The sequence below is a fragment of the Ornithorhynchus anatinus genome, chromosome 21, assembly GCF_004115215.2.
Source record: "Ornithorhynchus anatinus isolate Pmale09 chromosome 21, mOrnAna1.pri.v4, whole genome shotgun sequence".
Taxonomy (NCBI): domain Eukaryota; kingdom Metazoa; phylum Chordata; class Mammalia; order Monotremata; family Ornithorhynchidae; genus Ornithorhynchus; species Ornithorhynchus anatinus.
The window spans coordinates 7,345,817-7,368,544 of record NC_041748.1 but is presented as its reverse complement, the minus strand read 5'-3'; the positions used below and the strand labels follow the sequence as shown (position 1 = coordinate 7,368,544).

Genomic DNA, 22,728 nt, shown 5'->3' with positions numbered 1-22,728 from the left:
GGTCAGTGGAAGAGTTGGGATCAGAATCCAGGTCCTTCTGATTCCCAGGCCCGTGCTCTATCCACTATGCCATGCTGTGAGCCCCCTGAAGGCTCCCTGTAACTGTTTTTGTCCTTAATACAGTGTTCTTCACAGGGTAAGCACTTAATGAATACTATCACTGATACTGTTCCTGCTCCAGTCTCAACTCTAGCTCCCCTCTTATCCTTGAACTGAGGCCGGACTTGAATTTTAGAGGTCAAGTATGTAGTCAGAAGACTATCTCCATTAGAACGACTCCAAACAGAAAAATAGCCGTGCATTTTTGAAACATGTCCATACTTACTATTAAATCAGAACGAAAGTGTTTCCTATCTAAGCATTCAACAAAATTCCACTCTTTCCCCAAAGTCATCTTAAGTCAGCAGCTTAAACTTCCATATGGTTCTCAATACAAAAACGCACAATTATAACGCTTCCATATGTTTGCGATCAGTGAGCAATTTTAAACAAATGTCCTGCGTGATTTAATACCGTTCTAAATTTTCTCTAATGAAGTTTTTCATTTAGGGAGGTTCTCCTCGGCTGAATCATATGCACAGATTAATTTAAGACTTTCAAAAATGCCCCAAAGTTTATTAGGTGGCACCAGATTCTTTGGCTCTTGATAAGGATCGCCTGTCGCAAGAACTAGGCCATCAAACACGTTCCATACCACCACTCTGGGATGGAAGCAGAGAAGCACCAGAGTCTAGTGGATAGAGCACGAGTCTGGGGTTCTAATCCCAGCTCGGCCACTTGTCTTCTGTGAGACCATGGGCAAATCACTTTGCTTCTCTGTGCCTCAGTTCCTTCATCTGCCCCACGGCCACAACCAATCAATCAGTGGTATTTCCTGAGCACTTACCGTGTGCAGAGCACCGTGCTAAGCGCTCGGGGGAGTACAATATAACCGGAAGATCATCGTGGGCAGGGAAGGTGTCTGTTTATTGTTGTACTGTATCTTCCAAGCGCTTAGTAGAGTGCACAGCACACGGTAAGTGCTCGGTAAATAGGATTGAATGAACGAATGAATGAAATTGCAAGACACGTTAGCTTGTATCTACCCCAGAGCTAGGTACAGTGCCTGGAATGTTGTAAGGACTTCACAAAAGAAAAAGCTGGCATCGGATGTGGCGAGGTGAGGCGGGAAGATGAGAATTTTTCCAGGACATTTAAGGGGTCCAGCCTCTGGCATATTCATTCATTCATTCATTCATTCATTCATTCATTCAATAGTATTTATTGAGCGCTTACTATGTGCAGAGCACTGTACTAAGCACTTGAAATATACAGTTCGGCAAGAGATAGAGACAATCCCTGCCCAATGACGGGCTTGCAGTCTAATCGGCGGAGACAGATGGACAAAAACAAGACAACGTAATCATGATAAATAGAATCAAGGGGTTGTACACCTCATTAACAAAATGAATAGGGTAATAAAAATATATACAAATGAGCACAGTGCTGAGGGGAGGAGAAGGGAGAGGGGGAGGAGCAGAAGGAAAGGGGGCTTAACTGAGGGGAGGGGAAGGGGGGAAAGGGGAGGGAGCAGAGGGTGGAGGGGGAGCAGAGAGGGAGCAGAGGGAGCAGAGGGAGCAGAGGGAAAAGGGGAAGCTCAGTCTGGGAAGGCCTCCTGGAGGAGGTGAGCTCTCGCTTCAGTGGGACGGTCCTCAGTCAATTGTATTTATAGAACATACTGATATTAACAGTCACACATTTTACTTCTCTCCATTCATATTTTTATTATTTTATTCATATTTTTCCCTAGGCCATGCTGCTTCTCTAATGTACAGAACTGCTTAGTATAGTGCACCCATTTGGTGCTCAATAAATAACACTTTTACTACTATGGCTGCTATTACTACTATTATTACTATTTCTACTAAGGAAGCATCGTGGCTTAGTGGAAAGAGCCCAGACTTGGGAGTCAGAGGATGTGGGTTCTAATCCCGATTCTGCCACTTGTCAGCTGTGTGACCTTGGGCAAGTCACTTAACTTCTCTGTGCCTCAGTTACCTCATCTGTAAAATGGGGATTAAAAGGGTGAGCCCCACGTGAGACAACCTGATGACCTTGTATCAACCCCAGGGCTTAGAACAGTGCTTGGCACACAGTAATTGTTTAACAAATACCATAATTATTATTACTAAGGATGAGAGTATATAAGAGCTATACTGTAAGTGCTACTGAGTGATTTGAGGGATGAAGACGAACTAGACTGGAGAAGCAGTGTGGTCTAGTGGATAGAGCATGGGCCTGGGAGTAAGAAGGACCTGGGTTCCAGTTCTAGCTCTGCCACTTGCCTGCAGTGTGACCTTGGACAAGTCACTTCACTTCCTCTGGGACTCAGTTACCTCATCTGTGAAATGGGGATGAAGACTCTTGGTGCTCTGTAAATAATACCTTTATCCAATAAATTATACCCTTGATTAATTGATTGATTGATTCAGAGACTTATGGGGCTACCCTAACTCTTTCAGACACTTCCGTGTTACCTAGGGAAAGTCCAGACGCAGATCACTAACTTAATGTTGCCAGAGAGTCCAGATACTAAAAGGAATCGAGAATCAATCCATCAATCAATGGCATTGTTGAGCGTTAACTGGGGGCTAAGCTCTATATTCACTTAAAAGTAAGCTGGGTTCCCATTTTCTTACCAAAATTATGGCGTCAACCTGAAATTCTGGAGGAGAGCCAGCAGCATGGCTCAGTGGAAAGAGCCCGGGCTTGGGAGTCAGAGGTCATGGGTTCGAATCCCGGCTCTGCCTCGTGTCAGCTGGGTGACTGTGGGCAAGTCACTTCACTTCTCTGTGCCTCAGTTCCCTCATCTGTAAAATGGGGATTAAGACTGTGAGCCCCACGTGGGACAACCTAATTCCCCTATGTCTACCCCAGCGCTTAGAACAGTGCTCGGCACATAGTAAGCGCTTAACAAATACCAACATTAACATTAAAATGGGGATTAGGACTGTGAGCCTCATGTGGGACAACCTGATTACCCTGTATTTTCCCCAGCGCTTAGAACAGTGCTCTGCACATAGTAAGCGCTTAACAAATACCAACATTATTATTATAATTATTATTAGTATTATTATATGATGAAACACCGTTTTATGACAGCATATCGGGGACAAGAACATTGGAACCAGATTGGGAAGCAGCATGGTCTAATGGAAAATGCACAGGCCTGGGAGTCAGAGGACCTGGGTTCCAATCCCCGCTCGTCTGCTGTGTGACCTTGGGCTAACCACTTACCATCTCTGTGTCTCAGGTTCCTCATCTATAAATTGGGATTAAATTCTATTCCCACCTATTTAGTCCGTGAACTCCATGTGAGACAGGGACTGTCTCTAACCGATTGGCTTGAATCCACCCCAGACCTTAGTATAGTGTTTAGCACAAAAACCCCACTTAATAAATACCAGAATTATTATTATTATTTCTCAAGAAGATTAAGGAAACCATTTTAAAATCTACACTGTCCTTCTTGTGTCAAATATTGCTTTCTCCCCATTTAGTATGAGTTCAGCGTGATCTTCGATACAAGTCACCTATCAGGGGAAGAGGAAACGCTGAAATTTCTTGTTACCGCTCAAAGGTAAGTGGTTTCTCCCTTATAGTCCAGTGGAAAATTAGACTATTTTTTGAAAATGAAAAAGGAGCCATTTATTAATTCTAAAAAATGATGAATGAGGTGCTTTTAAAGAAGGACAATGATTTCAGTTGCCCTTCATTCTCTTTGAAAAGGGCATCCAGTGATGAAATATAATAAGATTTAATGCAAGTAAAACTAACAGAATTAGAAACAGATGTTACTTATGTCTCTTACTTTGCAATTTGTGATGAAACTGAGAGACTCAGGAGCAGCTTTTCTTTGGTGAATTTGCTCAGAATATTATTCATTCATTCATTCAATTGTATTTATTGAGCGCTTACTGTGTGCAGAGCACTGTACAGAGCACTTGAGAAGTACAATTCAGCAACAAATAGAGACAATCCCTGCCCACAACAGGCTCACCGTCTAATAAGAGGAGGGAGACAGACATCAAAACAAGTAAACAGGCATCAGTAGCATCATTATAAATAAAAAGAATTATAGATATATACACATCATTAATATAAATAAATAGAATTATAAATATGTTCTTATATACACAAGTGCTGTGGGGTGGGGAGGGGGGTAGAGTCTCTGTGGGGGTCAATTTGCTCAGAATATTATGCTACTATGGGGTGAATTTGCTCAGACGATTATGCCACTGTGGCAAGAAGACACCAGTCCTACAAGCTTGGATGAGTGAAAAAGTGCAGTGCTAAGCATTTAGCACACTGCTCTGCACACTGTAAATCCCCGATGAGCGCCACTGATGGATTGATGTATTAAAAAAAGTTTCATCTTTCAAGGTGCAGGCTGCTGAATGGGTGGAGGCATCATCCTAAATCCAGATCATTTGAATTTCTTTTTATTACTGTTAAATGCCTTTCACTTCCCACTTTTACCTTTCCCCTGCTCGCCAATGGGGAAAACCACAAGGGATATTTAGGCTCCTTTGATCCCGCAGCACCTACCTCCACCAGTCCCAACGGCTGCCGCTAGTAAGCGGACATTTGCATTGATTTGTAATTATCGTTTCATTCTTCCTAAAGAGCCCATTTCCACATACCGTGTTGGATGGCAGGTCAGTCACACCTCATACAGTTTGTGATCATAAAGCTGTAAGAGGAATTTAGATCTGATGAGAAAAAATAAATTTTGCATACATAGCAGTTTTCCTCCAAATTTCCTTTTTTTTTTGTTTTTAGAAAAGAAAGGAAACCACTTTTTCTCACGATTTCAGAATATCTGGATTATTTCACCTCTAGTTGTGTCGGGGCCTTTTTAGCACTTTCTTCCATGCCCCCTAAAAGCTATGCAAGGATAGGTTTCTTCGGGCCCCTCTCCCTTCCCCTCAGGTCTGACATGTGGAGCAAGGTTCGTGGATCCCAGGGTAATAATAAGAGTAATAATTGTGGTATTTGTTAAGTGCTTACTATGTGCCAGGCACTGTTCAAAACACTGGGGTGGATACCAAGCAAATCGGGTTAGGCACATTCCCCCCCTATGTGGGGCTCACAGTCTAAATCCCCATTTTACAGATGGGCCAAGAGAAGTGAAGTGACTCGCCCAAGATCACACAACAGACAAATGGGGGAGCTGAGATTAGAACCTAGGTCTTTCTGACTCCCAGGCGCATGCTCAATCCACTAGGCCACGCCGTTTCTACGATCAGAACTCATCGGGGTCTGGCACTGCAGGTCGACCCGAGGCTCATCACGCTAAGGGCGTTGGCCTGCGTTTTGCGGTTGACGTGACAGCATCCTATAGGCTCGGTCTGGGAGAGGCCTTCGACGTTGGGGCCAAGTCTGATTTGGGAACCAGGAGCCCTCGGCTCTGATTGCAGCTCCAGTCCTGACCGCAGGGCTTCGGAGTCTAAAAGCCCACAGCCTCATTTGCACCGAGGCAGTTTCTGTGGTTACAGGCTCCGACCCAACAACATCTACCCTCCTGCCTCGCCCTAGGGCAGAATCAGGACTTGAGGCCCTGACAGGACACTCAAACTCTCCCTCAACGTGCCTGAATCCTTGTGTGTCTCTGTCCAAGTCGTCTGACTTCTCTGGGCTCTGAGAAACGGGGGCGTCCCGGCTCCTCAGGGGGAAGGAAGGTGGTCCGGCCTCAGACTGTTACCAACGGTAGGGAATTGTGGAAACGCATTCCTCCCCTTTGACGGTTACCCAGTGGAATTCTCTCCACTCTTCTGTTTGCTATCTGCGAGGCCCGATGAAACTCACACCAAAATCTCAGCTCCAACCCCGGCCCTGACCCCCTCCCCTCGCCCCTCCGAAACTCCTCGGAGATATTTGGCTTCCCGGAACGATCGGCGGAGAGGGCTATGAAAACCGACCAAGAGAAACGTTCCTCTCGTCAGATTTCCAGGCCGGGCGGGGAGACCACAAAGAAGGCTCCAAAACTCACGGACGTACTGGAGTGTGGTTGGACCCTTTGAAGTCAGTCTGCCTTATCCCTGTGTAATTCGCTTAGCTCAGGCCAGAGCGGCCCTGACAGAGCATAAGGTTGATGAGGCTTAGAGTGATGTTGACCTGCCAGCAACCACAGGTGCCTGACAGGACGGAAGGGCAGGGAAGCTTTCCTCTTCCATCGGGAACTGATTAACCGGATGGAGCGGGATATGTGTGTGTGGGTACATGGCTAAGGGGGAAGGGAGGGACCTGAATTCCATCCTCTGGAGCTAATTCTCTTTGATGTCCCGGTGCTGAGATAGGGCAGACAAGGAGGTTGGGCAGATTTTGACCCAAACCCTGCTGACTGTACAGAACCCGGGCAATTGGAAAAGAGCACCTGATCGTAAGACCTGAAGCAGTGTGGCCGAGTGGATAGACCCCGGCCCAGGGGTCAGAAGGACCTGGGTTCTAATCTCGGTTCTGCTTACTTGTCTGCTGTGTGACCTTGGGAGACTCACTTCATTTCTCTGTGCCTCACTTTAGCTCATCTGTGAAATGGGGATTGTGACTGTGAGCTCCATGTAGGACACAGACTGTGTCCAACTTGATTAACTTGTATCTACCCCATTACTTAGAACAGTGCTTAGGACATAATAATAATAATGTTGGTATTTGTTAAGCGCTTACTTTGTGCAGAGCGCTGTTCTAAGCGCTGGGGTAGATATAAGATAATCAGGTTGTCCCACGTGGGGCTCACAGTCTTCATCCCCATTTTACAGATGAGGTAACTGAGGCACAGAGAAGTTAAGTGACTTGTCCAGAGTCACTCAGTTGACAAGTGGCAGAGCCGGCCTTCAAACCCATGACCTCTGACTCCCAAGCCCGGGCTCTTTCCACTGAGCCACGCTAAACACTTAACAAGTACCTTTATTATTATTATTATTATTATTTAAATGCCAAGCAGGGGAACACTTGTGACACAGGGCTGATGGAGGATTTTTCTCACTCTTCTCTCCACCCAGTGGCAATATCGAGCGGGCTGGAGCCCTCCATGATAACACACTCACCCTCTCCGTGCCTCTGGTGCATGAAGTAGATTCGTCCATCACTGGGTAAGTTCACAAGCTCCGTGCTCAAGGGGGGCAAGGGGACGGGGTGGGGGGACAAACTCGAATCCCAGTAATTCCTTCCAGCCTCCGGAAAATCACATTCTTCCCCGGGCTTTCTCTGGGAGCCCAGCCAGAGAGCCCCTTTCACGGTTTAGTGGATGAAGCACGGGGCTCAGAGTCAAGAGGACGTGTATGCTCTGTGACCTTGGGCAAGCCGCTTCACTTCCCTGGGCCTCAGTTATCCCATCTATAAAATGGGGATTAAGAGTGTGAGCCCCATGTGGAACGGGCCCTGTATCCAACCTGATCAACTTGTATCTACCCCAGCGCTTAAAACAGTGCTTGGCAAATAATAAGCGCTTAACAGGTACCATTATCTCTGCTGCTCCCCTACTCCCACAGGCCAGACTTTCTGCTCTTTGCTTCCCCGAGCTCCTCCCACTTCCTCCTATCTCTCATTCATTTGTTCATTTATTCAGTTCACTCAATCACATTTATTGAGCCCTTACTTTGTGCAAAGCACTGTACTAAGCTCTCGGGAGCGTACACTAAAACAATAACCGGATACATTCCCTGCCCACAACTAGCTTACAGTCTAGAGGGCGAGACACATGAATATTAAATCAGTAAATTACATAAAAGCACATAAATGCTTTAGGGCCAGGATGGGGGGATGAATAAAGGGAGCAAGTCAGAGCGATGCAGAAGGGAGTGGGAGAAAAGGAAAGGAGGGCTTAGTCAGGGAAGGCCTCTTGGAAGAGATGTACCTTCAGTAAGGCTTTGAAGACGGGGGGGAGTCATTGTTTGTCGGACATGAGGAGGGACGATGGTACAGACCAGAAACAGGACATGGGCTAGGGAGTCAGCGGCGAGATAGATGAGATCGAGGATCGGTGAAAAGGTTGGCATTGGAGGAATCAAGTATGTGGGCTGGATTCCCCTGCCCGGAAATGCCTGATGTTTGGTGACAGGCTTCAGACCCTGCAGTTCCATGAAAACTCCATACAGTGATTGCTATTTTCCATGAAATCTAATCACTTTTGGTTTTTTTTGTTCTTTCTTTATGGTATTTGTTAAGCACTTACTATGTGCCAGGCACTGTACTAAGCACAGAGGTAGATACAAGATAATCGGGTTGGACACAGTCCCTGTCCCACATGGGGCTCGCAATCTTCATCCCCATTTTACAGATTAGGTAACTGAGGCCCGGGGAAGCTAAATGACTTGCCCAAGGTCGGACAGCAGACATTCGGCAGGGCTACTATTAGTACCCTGGTCCTTCTGACTGCCAGACCCATGCTCTACCCACTAGATCACTCTGTTGCATGTAATAATGATAATTATGGTATTTGTTAAGTGCTTCCTATGTGTCAGGCACTGTACTAATCGCTGGTGTGAGTTCATGAAAATCGGGTTGGACACAGTTCCTGTCCCATATGGAGCTTATAGTCTCAATCCCCATTTTACAGATGAGGTAACTGAGGCACATAGAAAGGAAGTGACTTGCCTAAAGTCACACAGCAGACAAGTGGTGGAGCCGGGATTAGAACCCATGACCTTCTGACTCCCAGGCCCGTGCTCTACAAAATGCAGCTTCTCCGGGGAAGTGACTTGACAGTCAGTCAATTGTATTTATTGAGCATTTACTGTGTCCAGAGGACTGTACTAAGCGCTTGGGAGAGTACAAGAGAACAATGTAACAGCCACATTGCCTGCCCACAACGTTGTCCAAGGTCACACGGCAGGCAAGTGGTAAAGAGGAGTCAATAATGGTGGGTAGTATTTTTCAGACCAGGCAGGGCAAAGGTAAGTTCTGAGACTCAGTGGTTCTCAAAAATCTCTGGCCACTTGCTCTTCCTCTAAGACATGCCTAGAAGCCGAGCCGGGTGTTTATCTGCACTGTCTTGTTTCTGAATCAGCCATGGAGAGTGTCAGCCAGCTGTAATAATGTTGGTATTTGTTAAGCGCTTACTATGTGCAGAGCACTGTTCTAAGCGCTGGGGTAGACACAGGGGAATCAGGTTGTCCCACGTGGGGCTCACAGTCTTAATCCCCATTTTACAGATGAAGTCACTGAGGCACAGAGAAGTTAAGTGACTTGCCCACGGTCACAGAGCTGACAAGTGCCAGAGCTGGGATTCGAACTCATGACCTCTGACTCCAAAGCCCGTGCTTTTTCCACTGAGCCACGCGGCTTCTCTAGCTATCATTCTAAGCTCGTTGGAGGCAGGGAATGTGTCTGTTTATTGTTCTATTGTACTCTCCCAAGCTCTTAGTACAGTGCTCTGCCCACAGGAAGCGCTCAAGAAATACCACTGACTGACTGACTGCTTAACTGAAGCAGGAAGGGTGAAGCGGTCGGCAGCTCAGCTTCCCTGGCCTTGTCGTAAAGTAGGCCCATGTCGGCCTTTAACGGGGCCCACGTCAGTTTCCAGTTGCGGCTTTAAAAATGAAAGGTTGAATTTCCGCTGCTGACTTTGACTTTAAAACACAGGACACAGGCTCCTGGCAGCGGTCGGATGACTTGGATGATGAGTTTGGATCGGAGAAGGAATCACTGAACGCTCGCTCTAAACTCGAACTGAACTCTCCTGAAGACTTAAAGCCTTTTCTCTCGCGTTTTTCAGTCTCGAGGGCTTCTGGGCCGTAGCCAGGGTTGAAAACGGAAATGTGGAAATGTGAAAATGCTGCAAAGAGGGCTTGCCTGGTGACATTCCCAGCCAAGATGTCAGTGGGGAGCAGTGGGGACGAAGAGACAGATGAGGAAAAGGGCAAGGAGAAGCAGGGAGGAGATGGGGGGCGGGGTGGGAGAGATAGAGAAAGAGAAAGCGGGGGAGAGAGACAGAAAGAAAAAGAGGAGAGAGAAAAAGAGAGAGAAAAAAGGGGGCGAGAGATGAAGAAAGAAAAAGAGGAGAGAGAGAGAGAGAGAAAGGGGAGAGAGACAAAGAGAGAAAGAAAAAGGAGAGAGAAACTAAGAAAGAAACAGAGGAGAGAGAGAGAGAAATGGGTGACAAATGAAGAGGAGAGAGAGAAACAATGAAAGAAAAAGAAAGGGTGAGATCTTTTTTATTGTATTGAGGCAGAAGGTATAATAATGTTGGTGTTTGTTAAGCACTTACTATGTGCAGAGCACTGTTCTAAGCGCTGGGGTAGATACAGGGTAATCGGGTTGTCCCACGTGGGGCTCACAGTCTTAATCCCCATTTTACAGCTGAGGTAACTGAGGCCCAGAGAAGTTAAGTGACTTTCCCACAGTCACACAGCTGCCAAGTGGCGGAGCTGGGATTCGAACCCACAGCCTCTGACTCCCAAGCCCGGGATCTTTCCACTGAGCCACGCTGCTTCTCTATAGTGAAAAAGGCACAGGTCTGGGAATCAGGAGACTTGGCTTTTAGCCCTAGCTTTTCCACTAGCCCGGTAGGTCCCCGCAGACATGTTTCCTTGCCTCAGTTTCCTCATACGGAAAGTAGGAAGCAGGGATTTTAGAGAGAATGGGGATGGGATTTGAAGAGCTGACAGGCCTGAGAAGCACATTCTGTGTCTTTGGCTGGAAACTCCCAGATCTTGTCAGAGATTTGGGAGTGAGTGAGACTGGGAATCCTTTTCTAAAAAGAAATGATATTTGTTAAGTGCTTACTATGTGTCAAGCACTGTTCTAAGCTCCTAGGTAGATACAAGCTAGTCAGATTGTACACAATCCCTATTCCACACGAGGATAACGGTCTTAATCTCTATTTTACGGAGGGGGTAACTGAGGCCCAGAGAAGTGAAGTGATGCCCAAGGTCACCCAGCAGACAGGTGGCAGAGCTGGGATTAGAACCCAAGCCCTCTGAATCCCAGGCCTGTGTTCTAGGCATGAGTCCATCCTGCCAATTCATCTCCGAAAACAGTTAGGGTGATTATTCTTCCAACTCTTCCATGAGAGGGCACCTCGGGTCTTAGCCAGAATCCTTGGCTTCTTAGATGCCACATATATAACTTCTGGGGAATAATAATAATGTTGGTATCTGTTAAGCGATTACTATGTGCCGAGCACTATTCTAAGCGCTGGGGTAGATACAGGGTAATCAGGTTGTCCCACGTGAGGCTCACAGTTAATCCCCATTTTACAGATGAGGTCACTGAGGCACAGAGAAGTGAAGTGACTTGCCCACACACAGCTGACAAGGGGCAGAGCCAGAATTCGAACCCATGACCTCTGACTCCCAAGCCTGGGGTCTTTCCACTGCCACTGAGCTTCTTGTCTATAAAATGAAAATCAGAAGACCTCCTAGTTTCTAATCCCAGCTGTGGAAATAGCGGGATGGCTGCTGGGGCGATTTCTTGTCCAGTTTTTGACAAGGAAACCACCTAGAACAGCAGCACGGCCTAGTGGATAGAGCCCGGACCTGGGAGTCGGAAGGACTTGGGTTCTAATCCCGGCTCCGACACTTGTCTGCTGTGTAACCTTGAGCAAACTGCTTCACTTCTCTGGGCCTCAGTTCTCTCACCTGGAAAATGGAGATTAAGAGTGTGAGCCCCAAAATGGGACAGGGACTGTGTTCAACCTGATGAGCTTATATCTACCCCGTCCTTAGAACAGTGCCTGGAACATAGTAAATGTTTAACAAAGAGCACAATTATTATTATTATCAGGAAATTCTCTAGAGTGGGATAACTCAAGGCCTCAGGGCCCACCTTAGCAACTGCTTGCTGGTTATAACACTTCAAGAGTGTTAGATAAGCCATATATGAATCCTTCAGGTGAAAAAATAATAATAATGATAATAATAATGATAATATGGTATTTGTTAAGCACTTACTAAGTGCCAGGGACTAAGTGCTGGAGTGATAATAATAATATTGGTATTTGTTAAGCACTTACTATGTGCCCAGCACTGTTCCAAGTGCTGGGGTAGATACAGGGTAATCAGGTTGTCCCCTGTGAGGCTCACAGTTAATCCCCATTTTACAAATGAGATCACTGAGGCACAGAGAAGTTAAGTGACTTGCCCACAGTCACACAGCTTACAAGTGGCAGAGCTGGGATTCGAACTCATGACCTCTAACTCCCAAGCCTGTGCTCTTTCCACTGAGCCACGTTGCTTCTCTGAAGCAGCTGAGTAGAAACAAGATATCCGGGTTGGACACGATCCCCATTCCACACGCGACTCACAGGGTCAGAATTCCTACAGGGGAGAGAGGAGGGACAGGCTCAAAGGATAAAGGTCTCGGGCAGATTGTTTCCCATCAATCAATAGTATTTATCGAGTGCTTACTGTGTGCAGAGCACTGTACTAAGCCCTTGGGCGATTACGCTATAACAGAGTTGGTAGATATGTTCCCTGCTCACAAGGTTTTTGCAGTCTAGAGGATGAGCTTATTCATTCAGTCGTATTTATGGAGCACTTTGTGCAGAGCACCGTACCAAGCACCTGGGAGAGTACAATAGAACGATAAACGAACACATGCCCTGACCACTACGTGCTTACAGTCTAGGCGGGGAGACAGACATGAATGTAAATCAATAAATTAAAGATATGTACATAAATGCTGGGGGGCTGGGAAGCGGGGATGAATAAAGGGTGAATAAAGCTTACAGTCTAGAAGGATATAATCAATTATAGGTATTTATTGAGCACTAACTGTTTGCAGAGAACTGAACTAAAACCTTGGGCGAAGCAGCGTGGCTTAATGGAAAGAGCCCGGGCTTGGGAGTCAGAGGACGTGGGTTCTAATCCCGGCTCTGCCACTTGTCTGCTGTGTGACCTTGGGCAAGCCACTTGACTTCTCTGTACTTCAGTTACCTCATCTGTAAAATGGGGATTAAGACTGTGAGCCCCATTTGGGGCAACCTAATTACCTTTCTAAGCACTTAGAAAAGTGCTTGGCACATAATAAGTGCCTAGCAAATACCATAATAATAATAACAATAATATGATGTAACAGAGTTGGTAGACAAATTCCCTGCTTACAATAGCCTTGTGGTCTAGAGGAGGAGCTGATTCATTGAATCGTACTTATTGAGCGCTTACTGTGTGCACAACGCTGTACTAAGAGCTTGGGAGAGTATAGTACAACAATAAACACACATATTCCCTGCCCACAGCGAGCTCACAATATAGAGGGGGAGACAGGCATTAATATATAATCAGGTGGGACAAGGTCCCTGTCCCACAGGGGGCTCACAGTCTAAGTAGGAGGAAGAACAGGTATTGAATCCCCATTTTATGGTTGAGGAAACCAAGGCACGCTTGGCTTTTTCAGGACGATGTTCCCCACCTCCTTCGTGTACGGTGACTCAGTGGAGCCATCCAACTTTGTTCAGCAGGAAGACATGGAATGCCATTTTCAGCCACTCAACATCTCTCTCCAGGTAAGACAGAGCCTCCTCTTTTCCCATTGTGGCTGTCTGTGATCTGGGCCCAGAAGTGCCCCAGAAAAGAGAAAGCACTTATCTCTTCCTGTGTGTTGAAGTCACAGGAGTGACACACGATTTCCTGAACCGGGGACCCACCCCTGGAAGATTTTCCATCATTCCCGTTCTCCATCAAATCCAGCTCCCTCGTCTCTCTGGGATGGCTAGAGAAGGCGAGAGTCCATCCCTCCAGATGCCCTGGGCTGTTTTGGTCCCCGCCCTGATGCTGGGATAATGATGATAATAATAATAATAATAATAGTATTTGTTAAGCACTTACTATGGAAAGCAGCATGGCCTAATAATGTTGGTATCTGTTAAGCGTGCAGAGCACTGTTCTAAGCGCTGGGGGAGATACAGGGTCATCAGGTCGTCCTACGTGAGGTTCACAGTTAATCCCCATTTTACAGATGAGGGAACTGAGGCCCAGAGAAGTGAAGTGACTTGCCCACAGTCACACATCTGACAAGGGGCAGAGCCGGGAGTCGAACTCATGACCTCTGACTCCCAAGCCCAGGCTCTTTCCACTGAGCCATGCTGCTTTCCAGAGCATTGGCTTGGGGGTCAGAAAGACCTGGGCTCTAATCCTGGCTGTGCCACCTGACTGCTGTGTGTCCTTGGGCAAGTCACTTCACTTCTCTGGGCCTCACTTATGTCATCTGTAAAATGGGGATTAAAATTCTGGACCCCTTGTGAGACTGTCCAACCTGATTATCTTGTATTTACTCTAGCGCTTAAACCAGTCCCTGCACGTAGTAAGCACTTAACAAATACCATAAAAAAAAGTGTGTCAAGCCCTGTTCTAAGCGCTGGGCTAGATTCAAGTGGATCGGGTTGGAAATAGTCCCTGTCCCACATGGGGCTTAATCCCCATTTTACAGATGAGTTAACTGAGACCCAGAGAAGTGAAGCGACTTGCCCAAGTTTACACAGGAGCCAAGAGGCGGAGCCGGGATTCGAAAACCCTGATCCTCTGCCTCTCAGGGACCCTCAGAGAGACCCTTTCTAGATCTGCTGGCCTTGGGAGGAATTGAAAGGCCCGGGTGGGTGGGAGAGCGGGAGGAAAATATTGGTTGAATCTTGTAAACATTTCACCCTCCCTTTCCCCACACTGTTCTCCTAGGCACGGTGCCACTTATCATAATAGGAACCACATGTCTTCATCCCCGAGCGAGGGAATATATTCCTAAGTAACCAAACCCCAGCTCTCGTGCCCTCTGCCGAGTTTAGGGGAGACTAGGGAAAATAGTCCGGTCAAAGGCAGAGTTTGAGACTTTTGAGCCACCCCTGGGAGTTTGGCTTCCCTCCTACCAGGCTTCTGTGATTTTTGCATTCAGGCTCGGAGATTTACGGTTCTTTTCCATCACCTTTTGTTATTGGTTGGGGCCCGATAAAGACCAGATGTAGTCAGGCAGTGACTAACAGCTTCCCTTCAACGTTGAGGAGAGAGAGAGAGCGCAAGCTCGGGGTCGGGGGGTCGAAAATCCTGATATTTTTTAAGACGGGATACGATGCGCCCTCAGAAGAGGAGACAAATTGCAACGTAAAAAAGGTTTCTCTTCAAATCTCTTCTTAAAAAAAAGTTCCGGAACAAGTTACAGGCTTTCTTTCCAAGAAAGTGGTAAACCTCATTCTGTGGTGAATTTTTGAGTCTGTGGGTGGGAAGGCAGCAGGAAGAGTTATAATGGCTTAAGCATGGTTTCTGTCACAGTTTTACTTAATGGGAACCTGACCATTTGCCCACATTTATAATACTTCTCTGCCTGAAGAGTAGCAGAGGAGGAGGAGGAAAAGGGTGAGGAGGAGAAGGAGGTGGAGGAAATGAGTGAAAAGATTGAAAGTTTCATATGTGGACATTTGCTGGCAGTCCAACCGAAAAATGTTTATAGCAAGCAGGGGTACCCAAACTTCTATCTGTTTAGCGATGTTTTCAGTGAGACAGTGCAATCCAGTCAGCCAGGATTTTTTCTAAATGAAAAATCTGGTCCATTTCAGCATTCTGCCATCTCGGACCTTGGCTCTCTTCAGTTTTCTCTGTTCTTGTGTCCCAGGGTTGCTCTCTGTCCTCATCATCTGAGCATTCTTGGGAACAGAGGGCATGGGACAAGGGCAAGAGCCAGGTGGCTTTCTTCTTCTTCTTCTTCTTCTTCTTCTTAATAATAATAATAATAATGATGATGGTATTTGTTAAATGCTTACTAAGTGCCTGGCACTGAACTAAGCACTGGGGTGGATACAAGCAAAGCTGGTTGGACACAGGCCCTGTCCCGCATGGGGCTTACAGCCTTAATCCCCATTTTACAGATGAGGTAACTGAGACACAGAGAAGTTACGTGATTTGCCCAAGGCCACACAGCAGGCAAGTAGAAGAGATGGGATTAGAACCTGCATCCTTCTGACTCCCATGCCCGTGTTCTACCTACTTCTCGATGCCGCTTCTTGGGATAAAGAGTCGACGGAAGCCTTAGAGAGTCTAGGACAGATTCAGCCACGTTACAGATATCATTAACTGTTCCCATCTGTCTTCCTCTCTGACCTTCTTCCTCTCTGACCTTAATCCTGGAGATTCCTGGGGTCTTTGGTGTCTCATTCATTCATTCAATCGTATTTATTGAACGCTTACTATGTGCAAAGTACTGTTCTGAGAGGTTGGAAGAGTACAACAGAACAATAAACAGACACATAAAAAGACCTGGCTTCTGATCTCGGCTCCACCACTTGTCTGCTGTGTGACCTTGGGCAAGTCATTTCACTACAGTGTGCCTCAGTTCCCTCATCTTCAAAATGGGAATTTAGACTGTGAGCCCCGTTACAGGCTGTATCCACCCCGATTTGCTTTTATATGATGCAGAACTTAGTACCGTGCCTGGCTCATAGTAAAGCGCTTAACGAGTACCACTGTTACTAATGAATACCAAGTACAGGTTGATTGATTGGGAAGAGCATGGAACTCACGATCAGGAGATCCTGGTTTTAGTCCACTTGCCTTTCGTGTGGCTTAGGGCAAGTCACTTAACCTCTCCAAGGCTCGGCTTCCTCATCCATAAAATAGGGATAAGATTCCTGTTAGAGAAGCAGCGTGGCTTAGTGGAAAGAGCCCGGGCTTGGGAGTCAGAGGTTGTGGGTTCTACTCCCGGCTCTGCCACTGCTGTGTGACCTTGGGCGAGTCACTTAACTTCTCTGTGCCTCAGTTACCTCATCTGTAAAATAGGGATTAATGTGAGCCTCACGTGGGACAACCTGATTACCGTGTATCTACCCCCGCGCTTAGAACAGTGCTCTGCACATAGTAAGCGCTTAACAAATACCATAATTATTATTCTCCCAAGGACTTAATACAACACACAGTAAGTGCTCAATAAATACGATTGAATGAAGGTCCTCCCGACGCACAGGTCAATGATCTATCTACTAGGCCATGCCGCTTCTCAGTGCAAGCAGTTTACTAAACACTTAACTTACTGCTTAAGCGCACTGATTAATGAGAGCAATCCCATTGACTTCAACACCAAGAAACTGGCCCAACACTGCATATGCACGGTCAGAGAGAAAAATGGAAATTTATAACCACAAGACCCCCAAAGAGGAAAGGTTGCTTTAGAAAGTAGCTAGACAGAACCTTTGACGTTGCAACTTCTCTTCCCATCCAAACCCCGTCGCTGTAACAGTCCCTGGAATCATTTTTTTGCAGTGTGGCTTAATGAGTAGAGCAAGGGCCTGGGAGTCAGAAGGACCTGGGTTCCAATCCCACCTCCTCCACATGTCTTCTGTGTGACCTTGGGCAAATCACTTGACTTCTCTTGGCCTCAGTTACTTCATCTGTAAAATGGGGATTAAGACTGGGAGCCCAAAGTGGGACAGAGACTGTGTCCAACCTGATTAACTTGTATCTACTCTAGTGCTTAGAACAGTGTTTGGTATATGGTAAGTGCTTAACGACTACTATTATTATTATTATCATTAATAATAATAAATCACAAATCCCTTTGAACCTGCTGTTCTTTTGTGATGGCACCAAGCTCGTTTTGGGCAGGGAATGCGCCTGCTAATCGTTGTATTGTACTCCCCCAGGTGCTTAGTACAGTGCCGTGCACACAGTCGGTGCTCAATAAATAGCGTTGAATGAATTCACCTCAGGAATGCATTGCCTTTTGTTTAGGTTCTGGATTTTCCCAGAGAAAGGTGAGTGATTTGAAAAGTCGGTGAAAGAAATATATCCAGATGCTATCGAGCAAAATGGTGTACATCGGGTCCTAATAGGCATACACAAATAAATCTGTTTTATTTATCCATTTCAGGTTTATAACGCTGGACCCAGCACTCTTCCTAGGTCTGTGGTCAGCATATCTTTCCCTAACCGCCTTTCTGCCACTGGAGCTGAGATCTTTCATATTCAGGAGATGATGGTGAGTTCTGAGGCCACATTTCTCTGTGGCCGGCAGGTAATAATGATAATAACAATAATAATTCTGTTATTTCTTAAGCATTTGCTATGTGCCAAGCACTGTATACAACACTGAGGTGGATACAAGCAAACTGGGTTGGAGACAGTCCCTATCCCATGTGGGGCTCACAGTCTCAATCCCCATTTTCCAGATGAGATTACTGAGGCCTAGAGATGTGAAGTGACTTGCCCAAGGTGACACAGCAAGCAAGTAAAGGAGCCAGGATTAGAACTCATGACCTTCCGACTCCCAGGCCCGTGCTCCACCCATGTGATGATTACAATCAACAATGCCTCTACCACAGAGGAAAGAGGGAAAATATGGGAAAGAGAAGAGAGATAGGAAGGAGAGAAGCAGTGTGGAAAGAGCACAGGCTTGAGAGTCAGGGGCCCTGGGTTCTAATCCCGGATTTGCCATCATGCGCTTATTGGTGAAACCCAACATCTCCTCTTACAAACCCAAGCATCCGGGTGGCATGCCTAGCTCGTCTTCCCTGAAAATATTGGGGAAAAAAATATGGCAAATCTAATAGTGGGGTGAAAATGCTAAATGGATTCCTTCCGCACACATCACTGCAGTGTCAGTGCATCTGCCTTGGTGTTTACACTCTGGGGAAGGTTGAGAAGTGTTCCTTGTGGTCAGGGATCATGCCTACCAACTCTAGCTTATTATACTCTCCCAACCTCTTTTTTTTATGGTATTTGTTAAGCACTTATCTGCACACAATAAGCATTCAATAAATGCCATTGATTGGTTGAGAGCCGATAGAGTATTTGTGCTGGAAGACGAAAGAGGTGTTCACACCTGATTGCCAGTTGTTGACGGGGCTGCTGAAGGCTCTGCTTCTCTGTGCCTCAGTTGCCTCATCTGTAAAATGGGAATTGAGGCAGTGAGCCCTACAGGGGACAGGGACTGTGTCCAACCTGATTTGCTTGTACAGTGATTACTGATTACTTTGTATCTACTCCAGCACTTAGAACAGTGCCTGGCACATAGTAAGCAGTTAACCAATACCGTAATTATTATTATCATTAGGAGTGGCCCCCGACCCTGCTGACTCCAGTGTCCCCTGAGCTTTTTTTTTTTCCTTAATGACATTTGTTAAGCTCTTACTATGTACCAGGCACTGTACTAAGCACTGGGGTAGATACAAGCTAATCAGGTTGGACACGATCCATGACCCACATGGAGTTTCAGGCTTAATCCCCATTTTACGGATGAGAAAACTGACACAGAGATAATTTATGTGATCACAGAGCAGACAAATGGCAGAACTGGGATTAGAATCCAAACCCTTTTTCATTTTATGGTATTTGTGAAGCACTTACCATGTGCCAGATACTGTTCTAAGTGCTAGAGTAGACACAGAGTAATCAGGTTGGACACGGTCCAAGTCCCATGTGGAGCTCACAGTTTTAATCCCCATTTACAGATGAGATAACTCAGGCACAGCGGAATGAAGTGACTTGCCCTAGGTCACACAGCAGACAAGTGGCAGAGAGGAGATTAGAACTGACTCCCGGCCCCATGTTATATTCATTCATTCATTCAATAGTATTTATTGAGCGCTTACTATGTGCAGAGCGCTGTACTAAGCGCTTGGAAAGTACAAATCGGTAACAGATAGAGACAGTCCCTGCCCTTTGACGGGCTTACAGTCTAATCGGGGGAGACGGACAGACAAGAACGATGACAATAAATAGAATCGAGGGGAAGAACATCTCATTAAAGCAATAGCGAATAAATAGAATCAGGGTGATGTACATCTCATTAGCAAAATAAATAGGGTAATGAAGATATATACAGTTGAGCAGAAGAGTACAGTGCTGAGGGGATGGGACGGAAGAGGGGGAGGAGCAGAGGGAAAGAGGGGAGAAGAGGGTTTAGCTGCGGAGAGGTGAAGGGGGGGGTAGAGGGAGCAGAGGGAAGAGGGGAGCTCAGTCTGGGAAAGCCTCTTGGAGGAGGTGAGCTTTAAGTAGGGTTTCGAAGAGGGGAAGAGAATTAGTTTGGCGGAGGTGAGGAGGGAGGGCGTTCCGGGACCGCGGGAGGACGTGGCCCAGGGGTCGACCCAGTGGGGAACACTGCTTCTCAGTCTAGACTATTATTAGGCCTGAGTTCATTGTGGGCAGGGAACTTGCCTACCGACTCTGTTATATCGTATCCTCCCAAGCACTTAGCTCGGTACTCTGCACATGGTGAGCACTCAGTAAATAGCATCGATCGCTCGATTATTAAGAAGAGACTTGACTCAGCGGCACGTATGGCATCTACTTGGGTGCTCCTCCTTTTTAGGAAACCGAAAGGCAGTTTGACTCAGAGCCTCAATGGCTGGTGAGGACTGCTTGGGAAAATGATAACGGGAAATTTCAAAGAAAGCAGAATACCCAAGCTTCTAGATCCAACACCTGGTTCCCATTTGGACCTGCTCAGAAACTCAGTGCCTTCAGAGACCAAAGCAGCTCAACTGCCTTCTGTAAAAACAGACTTTCTTTTGTTGAAGAAGCAGTCTCTGGCTGCAGCTGAGGAATCCTGTCTTTAACTTTAAAGAAGTTACTCTTCCCCCTCGAAGTTCCTCGACCCTTCTGCTCGGCAGAGGAAAATACGAATCCGCCTTTTCGGTGCTCTTGTCCCTCCTTCCCCCCGCCCCGCCCCCAATTCTCAAGGGAGATTAACAGATGTTGATTCAGCTCTCTCCCCTATTCCCACTCCATGGTCCCAAAATAGCCACCCTCCGCCTGGGTGTGAGATCAGATCGGGTGAAACTATTCAGAAATTCTGGCTCAGGTCTGAGCAGTTCTAATCCTAGGGAGCTCTAGGTAATCCTGGCTTCATTTGATTAGTTTGGACCGCCGGTGGGTTTACTTGGTTCACCTCGTGGGCCACAGTCAATTAGATCATCTATTTCCTCTTTCCTTAATCAGTGTCGCTGTGGTGATCGTGCTATCGTTCTGAAGTGTTCCAATTTGTTCTTTCCTCCCCCCGCTGTTGCTGAGATTATTCATTAATTTATTGCCAGAATCAAAAGGATGTTCCAGCTCCAGAATATTTCATTATCTGCATTTTTTGGCCCACTCAGCAGAGGTGTAGATAACATATTCATGAAGCTTATTTCTCCCCGAAACACTCTCTGACCCCATCTGGAATGTCTTCTGAACTCTGGATGAAGTACAGGAGATCTCTGTAATTAATTGGTTCAGACGACCATGAACCCAGCTCTATCAATTTCACACCAGTGAGGGACCATCAGGATGTTCACAGAATGGATCACATCAACATGGTTTTTCCTTTTCCTGGTTGGAATGTAAACTAATTATGCTTTATGAGGTAGTTCCTTACTTGAGATCTGCAGTTGGTTATATCCTGCCTGAGAGAGATGAAGCCACTTAGAAGAGTAACACAAACATCCCTGACAGAAAGGAGAAAAAAACCCTAGGATTTGTTTCTAGATCTAAGTTTTCGCTCATGAAACTTGAGCGCCGATGTACCGGTTTTAGAGTAAGCTGAGGGATGGTTGATGAAACCACAGTCAATCAAACAATGATATTTATTGAACACTTACTGTATGCAGAGTAAGTGCTTGGGAGAGCACAATACAACAGAGCCGATAGACACATTCCTGGCTCATAATTAGTTTACAGTCTAGAGGAGGAGACAGACATTAACAGAAATAAATAAATTCCGGATATGTACATAAGGGCTGTGGGGTTGAGGAAAGGGTGACTAAAGTGCTTGGAGATACATTGCAGAATCAATATTTCCTTCCTTCCACTTTCTACCGGTTTCCTAAATCTGCCCCAGTTTTGATCACGCTTTGATCCTTGAGTGCCCATGAGCTTGTGATGGAGGAATCTGCTAGAGGTGATTGATTTTTATATTGGTTTTTATTTCCAGTCCTCTTTGGGTGGTCACTACTGGCTGGTCATCTCAGCAGGAGAGATGTGAAAGGGGAAGCCGCATGGCCTTGTGATAGATCACGGGCCAGGGAGTCAGAGGACCCGGGTTCCAATCACGGCTCTGCTGACTGCTTGCTGTGTGACCTTGGGCAAGTCACTTGACTTCTCTGTGCCTCAGCTACTTCATCTATAGTACAGGAATTACATCATTACATCATCCTCCTACTTAGACTGTGAGATCCGTGTGGGACAGGGACTTACGGAGAAGCAGCGTGGCTCGGAGGAAAGATCCCGGGCTAGGGAGTCAGAGGTCATGGGTTCGAATGCCGGCTCTGCCAATTGTCAGCTGTGTGACTGTGGGCAAATTACTTCACTTCTCTGGGCCTCAGTTACCTCATCTGTAAAATGGGGATGAAGACTGTGAGCCTCATGTGGGACAACCTGATGACCCTTTATCTACCCCAGCGCTTAGAACAGTGCTCTGCATATAGTAAGCACTTAACAAATACCAACATTACTAGTATTATTTATTTTAATTTTTATTATGGTACTTGTGAAGTGCCTACTATGTGCCAAACACTATTCTAAGCACTGGGATGGATACATACAAATCGGGTTGTAACACGGTCCCATCCCATGTGTGGCTCACAGTCTTAATCCCCATTTTACAGATGAGGAAATGAGGCCCAGAGAAGTGAAATTTCTTGCCCAAGGTCACACAGCAGACAAGTGGCAGAGCTCGGATTACAACCCATGACCTCCTGACTTCCAGGCCCTTGCTCTATCTGCTGTGCCATGCTGCTCCTCTGGGTCCAATCTGATAAAATTGAGTCTACTCCAGCACTTACAGTAGTACTTGATACAT

At 46.4% G+C, this 22,728-nt stretch overlaps 1 protein-coding gene across 1 annotated transcript in view; it reads left to right on the top strand.

Annotated features, from left to right (window-relative positions):
- Positions 1-22,728, top strand: part of ITGA9 (integrin subunit alpha 9) — a 286,676-nt gene that overhangs the window by 227,410 nt on the left and 36,538 nt on the right. The window contains exons 20-23 of the mRNA XM_029049589.2: positions 3,540-3,619; positions 7,041-7,130; positions 13,375-13,483; positions 17,824-17,931. Coding sequence (XP_028905422.1) covers positions 3,540-3,619; positions 7,041-7,130; positions 13,375-13,483; positions 17,824-17,931 — 387 coding nt within the window. The remainder of the gene's footprint in view (positions 1-3,539; positions 3,620-7,040; positions 7,131-13,374; positions 13,484-17,823; positions 17,932-22,728) is intronic.